The 11,991-nt window shown below is 44.1% G+C and overlaps 1 protein-coding gene across 1 annotated transcript in view; it reads left to right on the forward strand.

Annotated features, from left to right (window-relative positions):
* Window positions 1-11,991, forward strand: part of PHF7 (PHD finger protein 7) — a 13,505-nt gene extending 1,514 nt beyond the window's left edge. The window contains 11 exon segments of the mRNA XM_014536516.1: window positions 403-498; window positions 1,635-1,687; window positions 2,087-2,178; window positions 8,230-8,331; window positions 8,694-8,818; window positions 9,291-9,450; window positions 9,991-10,097; window positions 10,568-10,684; window positions 11,090-11,214; window positions 11,422-11,473; window positions 11,475-11,991. Coding sequence (XP_014392002.1) covers window positions 403-498; window positions 1,635-1,687; window positions 2,087-2,178; window positions 8,230-8,331; window positions 8,694-8,818; window positions 9,291-9,450; window positions 9,991-10,097; window positions 10,568-10,684; window positions 11,090-11,214; window positions 11,422-11,473; window positions 11,475-11,655 — 1,210 coding nt within the window. The 3' untranslated portion in view covers window positions 11,656-11,991.

Consider the following 11,991-nt stretch of genomic DNA (forward strand, 5'->3'; position numbering starts at 1 on the left):
GGGGGGGGGGGGGGGGGGGGGGGGGGGGGGGGGGGGGGGGGGGGGGGGGGGGGGGGGGGGGGGGGGGGGGGGGGGGGGGGGGGGGGGGGGGGGGGGGGGGGGGGGGGGGGGGGGGGGGGGGGGGGGGGGGGGGGGGGGGGGGGGGGGGGGGGGGGGGGGGGGGGGGGGGGGGGGGGGGGGGGGGGGGGGGGGGGGGGGGGGGGGGGGGGGGGGGGGGAGTGGGGAGGGTTGTCAGTTAACACATGTAAAATGTCCCGAACAGTTCTTGACACGCTTTAATAGCTATTGGCTATTACTAGCACTCATACTGGGTGGGTCCCTTATATTCTGTCGCTTTGACCCTGTGGAACTTGATCACCAACTGTAGGATTAAATTGCTAACCAAGCCCTGTTTATTTTCAGAGCTGGAAGAGCCTCTATTATCCTCATAATAAATAGAATTCGAGAGAGGCTTCAGCGAATGAAGCCTATAAAAGAGAAGGCATGTCGAAGATTCAGGTAAAGTAGGTGACCTAAGGGAATTTGGGAGACATTATTCAATGGCCTGTGGTATGCACTGTACCTTTCCCCCCCTTTGCATGGTGTTGGGAGCGAGGGTTGGGTAGTGTGGAAGCACACACCATAGCCTATCCTCCCAGGAAAGTGCTGGCTCTTGGACCCTACTGGCTCTAACACTTGCTAATGAGGTGACCTGGGACAGGTTACTTAATTTACTTATGCCTTCATTTCCTCGTCTGGAAAATATGCAAAATAATAGGATGCACTTTTTTAAAGATTTTTTAGAGAGAGAGCAAGGGAGAAAAACATTTATGTGAGAGCAAAACATTGATTGGCTACACTCCCCCTATTAGGGATTGAGCCTGCAACCTGGGCATGTGCCCTGACCAGGAATCAACCCAAAACCTTTTGGTACACCGGACAACATCCAACCAACTGAGCCACGCTGGGCAGGGCAATAGCACTTTTAAGAACATTCTATAGATTCATTGAGCTAACACATTAATAATGTCTAACAATAGGAAATTATTAATCCAGTTTAGTATCATTTTATTATGCTTTGTGAATGTGATACCACCTGAGATTCAGAGTAGATGGCAGAAGAAACAGTAAAAGGGAATTTGCTCCTGAATTCATTCAATCAACATAGTCAATACAGGCACCAGGAACAGAAAGATGGATACTATCTCACACAATTCAAGCAGTTCAGTAGGTATGTTTTATGCTTTCAAAAAATATGAAATAGAAGCCCTGGCTGGGTGGCTCGGTTGGAGCATCATTCTGTGTACCAAAAGGTTTTGGGTTCGATTCCCAGGCAGGGCATATACCTAGGATGTTGGTTCCATCCCTGTCAGGGTGTGTCCAGGAAGCAGCTGATCAATGTATCTCTCTCATATTGATGTTTCTCTCTTTCTCTCCCCCTGCCCGTTCCTCTCTCTAAAATCAATAAAAACATATCCTCGGGTGAGAATTTAAAAATATATATATATATATAAATAAAAAAAGAAACTGATGTCTTAATCTTTAGATATTCTGGTACTTCATCAGACCCATGGATGGCATTTTGAGGGAAATGTTACAAAAATGTTGACAGAATCCTCAAAGACTACCTTGTACTTCTTCCTTCTCTTGTATAGAAAATCTGCCAAGACGAGGAGGGTGACCCAGGGGAAGCCATCTTCAGGGCCGGGTAAGAAAGACTGGAGGTTTTGTTCAGCTGATGGCTCCCCACCTCAGCAAAGACTACCTGTATAGGGCAGCAAACTTGGTCCTCTCACTGTCAATCCTACTTCCTTCCCAGATTATTTAAGATGCTGAGAACTCAGGGTGTGTAATTTTTAAATGTCACATCCAAAGTTCAAGAAACAAGTTAATAAGGCCACTTAAGACAAAAAACTATGAAGTGAGCAATTGTAGCCAATTCCTTCAAATGTGGCCAAAATGATATAAAGACCAAGTGATACCAAATAACACTTCATCCCAACCTCCCTCCTTATCAAAATGACCCTCTTCCCAATACTGTCCTCCTCTGAGTATGTAGAGAGATGGTTATGCTCCCAAAGTGAGTTCTTAACGTTCTGTCTTCCAGTATGCCGGCTATGCCTCCAAGAACCTGGGGATCCTGAAAAATTAGGGGAATTTCTTCAGAAAGACAATCTCAGCGTGCACTATTTCTGTCTTGTGAGTATAAGGCCCCCTTTGCTTTGAATAGCTCATCGCTTTTGCTATACAGTCTGTTCTCTGTTTTTGTATCCAGCCTCAGATCCACAGCCCTGTTTGTTTTCCTTAATAGATTTTTTTTTTGAATAGTAATATACATACCTGGTATAAAATCTTAACAATATAAAAATATATACAATAAAAAGTCTCTTCCCAAAACAGTATTCCCCATCTTTCACATTTTCCCCATATACATAAATCTTATTTGGGTGTTCATGGCATACCTAAACTCTCCTAGAACCTCAATCTGCCTCCCCCTTCCAAAGTACTCTGAGGAAGAAAAGTTCACCTTGTTTGGCTCAGCAGTAATCCTATATAATAAAAGGCTAATATGTAAATAGACCGAAAGGTAGAACAACTGAACAACCGGTGACCACCAGGGGGTGCACGTGGAACATGGCGGGCGACAGCCACAGCGGGATGGTGGAGCAGGTGAGTGGAGAGCGCCAGACCAAGGCAGGGCACCGGTCACTGTCATCGGGGCAAGCCTCTGGTGGTTACTGAAAATTCTTTGCTCCCGTGCCACGGTCGCTCCCGTGCCACGGTCCCACCCAGCACTCGCACCCACTGCCGGCGCGGGAGCCACCATTTGCACCCACTGCTGGCACCCAGCGTCGGCCCCAATTGCTGGGCACCGTCAGCGGGTGCAAGCAGTGGCTTCTGGCCCTAATCGCCCCTTAGGGCTTCTCCACCTCCCCCTGCTCCTGAGGGGCGATCAGGCAGCAGCTGACACTCTCACTCCGCTGACGGTACCATCCCCGCTTGCACCCACTGCTGGGTGCTGGCCCCAATTGCTCAGCAGGTGTGAGTGGGGCCGGCATCATCAGCTCATGGGAGTGACGTTGGCAGGAGCAGGGCTGCGGCAGACAGAACCAGGGACGCAGCAGAAGGGGCCAGGCGGGAAGGGCCGGGGTGGGGGTGCAGAGGATGAGCTGAGACCTGCCCCTGTGCCCGCAGCAGCCTCACATCTCAGTTCCTTTCAAGGTGCACGAATTTGTGCATTGGGCCCCTAATGTTATATATAATGTATGTCCCCATGTAAACACTGAATCAAAATAAATATTTCCATCATCCTACAAAGTTCCCTCCTCCCCTTCCAGTCAGTCCCCTCAGAGATAATCACTGATCTGTAGATTACTTTTGCCTATTCTTATGCTTCATATAAATGGAATCATACAATTTGTACTCTTTTGTGTCTGGCTTCTTTCACTCAATGCAGTGTTTTAGAGATTGATCCATGTTGTTGCATGCGTTGGTAGCTTTTTTATTCCCCAATAGTAGTCTGTTGTGTGAATATATTTTAATTTGTTTATCCACCTGTTGATGGACATTTAAATTGTTTCCATTTGGGGGCTATTATCAATAAAGCAGCTGTGAACATTCATGCACAAGTCTTTTTGTGAACATGTGTTTTCACTTCTCTTGGGCAAATGCCTAGGAGTAGAATTACTGGTTGTATGTTAACTGTGTGTTTTAACTTTATGTGAAGTTGCCAAGTCACTTTCCAAAGTGGTTGTACCAATTTACACTCCCACTAGCAATTTATGAAGTTCCAGTTGCACAATATTCTTGCTAGAACTTGATATTGTCAGTCTTTTAAATATTACCCATTTTACAAGGTGTGTGCACTGTGGTTTTAATTTGAATTTATCTGATGACTTAAGTATTGAGCTTCTTTTCATGTGCTTATTGGCCATTTACATATTTCCTTTTATGAAGTGTCTGAACAAATATTTTGTCCATTTTAAAAATTGGATTCTGTTGTCTGATTGAGTTGTAAGAGTTCTTTTTTCTTTTTTCAATGTTTTTTATTGATTTGAGAGAGAGGGGAAGGGAGAAGGGGAGCCCGTATGTTCCCTGACTGGGAATCAAACTGGCAACCTCTTGGTGCATGAGTTGATGCTCAACCACTGAGCCACACCAGCTGGGCGTAAAAGAGTTCTTTATATATTCTGGCTACCAGTCTCTTTTCAGATATGTGTATTGTGACTATTTCCTCCCTGTTGTGGTTTGCCTTTTCATTTTCTTTAGACCCCAGAGGTCTCAGTGGGCACCCCGCACAGCTGAGATATCCCTCCGGAACTTCAGCTGCTGTCTGGGAAGCCCAGCCAGCCTTTTGCACCTCCGCACTGCCTACCAGTCTCTATGTGGTCTCCACTTTCCATCCTCGGTTATCAGGGTTCTCTCCAGCTAGTCTTCAGTTGATTATTCAGGATGGTTTTTCTGTATTTTAGTTGTAATTCCAGTTTGATCCTGGGAGCATGTCAGTGTAGCTTCTACTTACTCTGCCGCCATTTTGGAATCTGTGGGACAAGTCAGTTTTGATGGGAAAGAGAAGAGTGGCTGAATAAGTCTGTTTTAATTACAGTTTTAATCTCTTCCAGAAATGTAATCTTAACTTGTCTGGGATTTTCTGTTTTCATTTTATTAATGATGGCTTTTGAAGAACATAAGTTTTTAATTTTGATGAAGTCCAGTTTATCAATTTTGTTTTTTATCATTAATGCTTTTTTGTGTGTCCCAAGAAATCTTTGCCTACCCATTGAATTATCTCGGTGTCTTTTTCAAAATCAATTGAGCATATATCTGTGCATCTTAGTGATCTATTTATGTTGTTGATTTGTATGTCGATTCTTACACCAGTGCAACACTGTCTTGATTGTGACTTTAGAGTGTCTTGAAATTAAGTATTGTAAGTTGCATTATTTTCCAAGATTGTTTTGGTTATCAGTTCCTTTACCATATAAAGTTTATAGTTAGCTTTAAATTTTTCTCTTAAAAAAAGCCTTTTGGAATTGTGATGGGGAATTGCATTGTAGAATGGACAAACAATATTGAATCTTCCAATCCATGGACATGATATAGTGCACCATTTGTTTGGGTCTTTTAAAATATATCTTAACAATTTTCTAATATATTTTTATTGATTTCAGAGAGGAAAGGAGAGGAAGAGAGAGATATAGAAACATCAATGATGAGAGAGAATCATTGATCGGCTGCCTCCTGCACGCCCCCAACCGGGGATCGAGCCCACAACCTAGGCATGTGCCCTTGACCGGATCGAACCCAGGACCCTTCAGTCCACAGGTCGACTCTCTATCCACTGAGCCAAACCAGCCAGGGATAGAGATAGAGATAGAGATAGAGATAGAGATAGAGATAGAGATAGAGATAAGAAAAATCAATGATGAGAGAGAATTATTGATCAACTGCCTCCTGCACGTCTCACACCAGGGATCAAGCCCACAAACTGGACATGTGCCCTAACCAGGAATCAAACCATGACCTTCTGGTTCATAGATCAAAGTCAACCACTGAGCCATGCCAGCTGGGCAGCAATTATTTTTAATGAAGAAGACTTTCACATCTTTTGTTAAATGTATTTATAAATATTTTGTGATTTTATGCTATTTTAAAATTTCATTTTCAGGTTTGTGGCTGCTATATAGAGATGCAATTTATTTTTGTACATTGATTTTATATCTTGCAATCTTGTTAAATTCAAGTATTAGTTCAGTAGTTATTTTTGGTGGTTTTTTTTGTAAATACCTTAAGGATTTCCTATGTATATAATTATGTGTGAATAAAGACAGTTCTTCCTTTCCAATCTTTATGTCTTTTATTTATTCTTCTTGACTTTTTGTACTAGCTGGGGCCTTCAATCTAGTGTTGAATAGAAGTTTTGTGAGTAAATATCCTTGTCTTGTTTCTAACATCAGAGGACAGTATCTAATGTTTCACCTTTAAAATTTGATGTTAGCTATAGGTTTTTCATGGGTTCTTTTCATTATATTGAATAGGTTCCCTTTTATATCTAGTTTGTTGGAGGGTAGCATGAATGTGTTTTGAATTTTGTCAAATACTTCTTTCTGCATCTATTGAGATGCTCATGATTTTCCCCCTTAATTTGTTGATGTGATTTGTTCTAGCTATTGAATTGTTTTATATTAAACTAACTTTGCATTTCTGATGTAAACCCTGCTTGGTCATGATGTTTTATCCTTTTTATATGGTGCTGGATTCAATTTGTTAATAATTTTGTTTCGTTTTTACATCTATGCTCATGAGAAAGATTGGTCTGTGATTTTCCTTTCTGGTTTTGGTGTCAGGTCTTGATTAATTTCAGTGCATTTACAAGCACATACATTTCCAACATAAAAATACACTATACACAGTGTTTTGTATTTGTATTTTGCTTTTTTATGGTCATTCCATATTTAACATATTGATCTAGTTCTTTTCTTTTTAATAGCTAGTTGGTATTCCATGGTATGGTTACGCCAAAAAGTATTAAAACAAACCTCTATTAAAGGACATTTAGATTGTTTCTAATCTTTTTTAAAATATATTTTTATTGATTTCAGAGAGGAAAGGAGAGATAGAAACATCAATGATGAGAGAGAATCATTGGTTGGCTGCCTCCTGCACACCCACTACTGAGGATCAAGCCTGCAACCCAGGCATGTGCCCTTAAACCGGAATTGAACCCAGGACTCTTCATTCCACAGGCCAACATTCTATCCACTGAACCAAACCAGCTAGGGCTATTTGTAATCTTTCACTGTTGATTTTCCTGTTTATTAATGCATGCTCATTGTAGAAAACAGTAATACTTAAAAGTATATATAACACTGAAATCACTCATATAGTCCTAAAGCTCTGAGATAATTAGTGTTAAAATAGATATGTTTTAAGCCTAATTGAGAATATACGGCTATAATCCAAGTGTCAAGTTGTCTAACCTTGTAGGGTCACCTTTTCTTTCATGTTGAAATAACCTGAATCCCCATTCATATAACATGCAAGTACTGTAGGAAGTCCAGCACCCTCTCCAGTATTTTTGGAAGATTCTTGGAGTGGGGCTGGGGTGCTGGACACATATATGTACACATGCGTTGTTTATGAGTACATAACAGTTTAGCTTCTTTTTCCTTGATTTCCCATTCTTGACTCTGCTTTGGGGGCTTTTCAGAAACAAAGGGCCCTTTAAAATGTGTTTTTAAAGAAAAGTTCAATTCCTCCCCTTTCGCAATAAGGCAGAGTGACTACAATTAGAACATTTTAAAGCCCCATTTCCCTTCCTATACAAAGCACACTCTGAGAAGAGTATTTATTCTATACCTAGGGGTCAATACAGCAGAAGGGGTAAGAGTGTGGGTTCTGGGGGCTTGGGTGTGAATGCCAGTTCTTCTGCCTCCTTGCTGTGTGACCCCAGCCATGCTTGCTTACCGTGCTGCACTTCAGTGGCCTCCTCTGTAAGATGAGGATCACAATAGCATCTGTATCACAGGGTTGTGGTAAGCATAAAATAGTCAATACCCAGGGAATGTTTCCCCAAAGTGCTCAGCACACAAAAGCAGCCCTTAATAAATGAGAGGCACAAAGGTGGGTAAGAGCTCAGGTTCTGCAGTTCTGTGGTCTTGAGCATGTCACATAATTTCTCCTATAAAATGGGGGTGATGGTAGTACCCACCTCTTAAGGTGGTTATGAGGATTAAATGAGTTCATATTTGAAAAGCACTTAGAGCAGTGGTTCTCAACCTTCCTAATGCCGCGACCCTTTAATACAGTTCCTCATGTTGTGGTGACCCCCAACCATAAAATTATTTTTGTTGCTACTTCATAACTGTAATTTTGCTACTGTTATGAATCGTAATGTAAATATCTGATATGCAGACTGTATTTTTATTGTTACAAATTGAACATAATTAAAGCATAGTGATTAATCACAAAAACAATATGTAATTATATATGTGTTTTCCGATGGTCTTAGGCGACCCCTGTGAAAGGGTCGTTCGACCCCCAAAGGGGTCGCGACCAACAGGTTGAGAACTGACTTAGAGCATCCAACTTATAGTTAAGGTTACGTAAGCCCTTATTAAGTAAATTACTCTGTAAATGTATATATATTCCACCAAGCTCTGTTTCTACTCTGTCCTCCTCTACCCCACTGCACTTTTTCACTGATCATCAATGTTGACAGCCTGGTTCTGCTGGCCCCCCACTCCCCAGATTCTATCTAGCAAGCTGCCTCAGCGGGGCCAGTCTAACAGAGGTTTCCATGGATTCCTGCCTGAAGACATCAAAAAGGAGGCAGCCCGGGCTTCTAGGAAGGTTAGAATCCCTGGAATGAGGGCCTTGGGCGAGGCCTCTTTTCATACCTCCCTGATCATCCCTGCCTCGGCTCTTTTCCCCTAGTTGCTAATTTAGAAGTCAAAGGACTCCTGGATTTCCCAACTGGTCCTTCTCTTAAGTTCCATGCTTCTCTGGGGCATAGTATCCAAGTGAGGAGAGGGAGCCACATCCTGGGAAAACAAAATAATTCAGTGCTGCTTGAAGCTCCAGAGCTTTCAGGTCCACTGAGGAAAGGGAATGCTCGTTGCTTCACAGAATTTCCATTCCAAAGAATGACATTCCACAGAATGTCTGTTTGTCTTTCTTGGGATCCTGAGCACTGCCTGGGATCTCATTTGCAGATCTGCTTTGTGTGCAAGAAAAAGGGAGCTGCCATCAACTGCCAGAAGGATCATTGCGTCAGAAACTTCCATCTCCCTTGTGGCCAAGAAAGGGGTTGCCTTTCACAATTTTTTGGAGAGTACAAGTGAGTGATGAAGGGGAAAAGTCGGGTTGCCCTTTTGCAACTTGCTTTTAATTAGCCACTAGTCAAATCAGAGTCTAGTTCTCACGGGCCTGTTTTGATTCACCAGGGAATCTGTCCCTCCATTCAATGAGAAACAGTGTCTTGACTTGGCAATTTCACAGGGGTTACTTCTTCCTTCCGTCCCCTTCTTAAATTACAAACAGCTGAGGTTCTTAGACAGCTGCTCAGAACGAAGTGGGGTTTTCAGGAATGAGAGGTGCTGTAGAGATAGTCCCGGGAGTTTTGCTCAGTGGGAGAGCAGCTGTGAGAAGGCTGTTCTTCACCCTCCTTCTCCTCCTCTCCATCCCCTCCCCTCTGAGCACGGAGGAGGTTCTCTGGGCACCAGCCTGGGAGTTGATTGCCCTCCCTAAGTCAGGCAGCTGGAAAACTCCATCAAGATAAATCAAAACCAAGTTTATTTACTCTGCCACAGATCATTTTGTGAAAAACATCGCCCAACACAGGACATCCACCGGGGGAATGCGGGAGAGGAAAGCTGCGTCTTGTGTTGTGAAGACTTATCCCAAGCAAGTGTTGAAAATATCCAGAGTCCATGCTGTAGTCAAACTATCTACCACCGCAAGTGCATACAGGTGGGGCTTTCTCTGCCCAGAGGACCTTCCACAATTGTCCTAGTTCAGAGCCCCTTGGGAATGCTCAGGCAATCTCAACAGGAGGCCTGTCTGCAGGGCTGGTTCCAGGAAGTCAGAGGAAAGTCAGCCCTTGACCTATAGGATCTCCTTCATGATAAGATTTAGACTGAGCAAAAAATCCTTAGGATGACTAGAGCATCGTAGAATGAGTTAAGTAGCCTCCAAATCAGCTTGCTTCCTCAGATGGAAGGAAAGAGAAACATATTCAGGTACCCGAGCCCTACTGGGTTAGCACTGCCAAGCCTTATGGCCAGAGATGACAGCTAAGGCACTCCTGGGAACTTTCTTAAGCTTTTGGTCCCTGGTCTAGCACTGTAATATGCAGCCCTCCACCCTAACCCACCCAAATTCCTTTTCCTGTAAGCCCCAGTCAGGCTTTCTTAGCAACATTCTCTTTGTGAGATGAGGGTGAAGGTGGAAATAAGGTCATCAAAGATAGAGTTTTTACAAACACAAAGTTTTTCCATGTTTCTCTTACAGAAATATGCCCACACATCAGCAAAGCATTTCTTCAAATGTCCACAATGCAACAATAGAGAAGAGTTTCCTCAAGAAATGCTAAGAATGGGAATTCACATTCCAGACAGGTAGTGGAAACTCTAAAGCAGGAATTGAGCCAGGGACTGGGTTGCCTAGATTTCTAGAGAGGAGGTGAGCGTGAGGATAGTTTGGAGAATGAAGAAGCAGCCAAGACATTGTTACATGGTGAAGAGGAAATGGGTAGAGGGAGAGCGTTTCAATTATCAAAAGGAAAGGGGGAGGATTGAGAGTTGGGGGATAGGCATGTTTCTGAAAAGGGTGCTTTGGGGATCAGAATTCCCTGGGTGAGGGGTAGGTTCTCCAATTCCAGTGTGAAACTAAGGAACCCCTATGTTCCATTCATTTGGCTTCAACCCTCTCCCACTGTTAGGCCACCTTCCCAACCTTGCTGAAATTATTCAGGCGGCCTGTTGAACTCCTTTGCTGTGCTAGTTTGAGTTCTTTCTAGTTCTTCCCAGGAGGACAGTGGTTTCACCAACCAATAATGTGTCCCTTACTGTTTCTTCTCCCACTGCAGAGATGCTGCCTGGGAACTCGAACCAGGGGCTTTCTCAGAGTTGTATCAGCGCTATCAGCATTGTGATGCCCCCATCTGTCTGTATGAACAAGGCAGAGACAACTTTGAGGACGAAGGGTAGGGAAAGGCTTCTGGCTAGAAAGATCTCTCATCAGTGCCATCTTAGAGTTAGACCTTGGCACAGTTATTAAGAGCAAAGAATTCACTTTTGTCTGCAGAGCACAGGGCAAACACATCGCAGCCCGGGACTCATTCACGTGAACAGGTCCCTCTGCAGGTCTGCTTCTCCTTGAGCCCAGTGGAGAGATACTCAGGGCCAATTCCTTTTCAAATCCGCCTTTCGAGTGTCTGTGCCTAACTGCAAGGTCCTGAGATCAGCACACAGCCACACATTCATCATGGGTAAAATGTACAGCAAACGATGCCTGGGAAGCCCTCAGCAAAGGCCTACCTTATAGTGACATCCCGAAGCGGTAGTTAGTGTTATATTTGTGCCCACAACCCTTCCTTGTCTTCCTGTAGGAGGTGGAGCCTTGTTCTATGTGCTACATGTGGATCCCGTGGAACCCATAGGGACTGCTCCTCTCTTAGATCCAACAGTAAGAAATGGGAGTGTGAGGAGTGTGCACCTTCGCCTAAAGTCACAGGTGGGACTGAGGGATGGTCTGGTCTAAGGACTGGGGTGGGATGGGGTTGGGGGGACTTGTGCCTAAGAAAGGAGGAGGGCATGCCACCAGATGGGGACTCCGTGGTGCCTTTAGTTTGGGAAAGAAAGTGGCTATGGAAGGGCTTAAGGACCTGCACTTGGGAGAGAGAGGGCTGAGTTTTCCTCTCCCACCTTTCTTTCACCACAGACTACATATCTGAAAACTCAGGTGACATCCCCTGCTGCAGCATCTTCTACTCTGGGGGGGCATGACTGCAGAGACACCAGCCTGGAAGAGAATTCGGGCCCTTCTTGGACTGATTGGCCAGAACCTTCTTTATTAGAAAAACCAGAATCCTCTGGTGGCAGGAGGGGCCACTCCTGGTGGTCCAAGGGTGTCAAATCACTAAAAGCTGCAACAAATACAAGTAACAGCTTCTAAGTAGTTGCTGCCAAGCACATTTGGTTACAAAGCTGTGCTCCTCCACCAAGTTTGGGAAGGGAGCCCTTTGGGACTGTAAGACCAGGAAAGGGGGGCCCCAGCAGTGAGACTATGAACAAGGAAAGAGAAGTCCCAGAGAGTGAGAACAGAGCAGTCCAGATGCCAACCGCAGAACATGTATATGGCTATGGTAGCTAGCACCTCTGCTCTTTCTGTCTGATTCCCAGAGGGCCCTTTCTTCTCTTCTCCCACCAAGATTGTTCCACCCTCATCTGGTGCTCATATGCCTCTCTTACTTCACCCAGGTTTGTTATGCAAATAAAGACTTTCTCTCCA

The sequence above is a fragment of the Myotis brandtii genome, unplaced genomic scaffold (genome assembly GCF_000412655.1).
Source record: "Myotis brandtii unplaced genomic scaffold, ASM41265v1 scaffold164, whole genome shotgun sequence".
Taxonomy (NCBI): domain Eukaryota; kingdom Metazoa; phylum Chordata; class Mammalia; order Chiroptera; family Vespertilionidae; genus Myotis; species Myotis brandtii.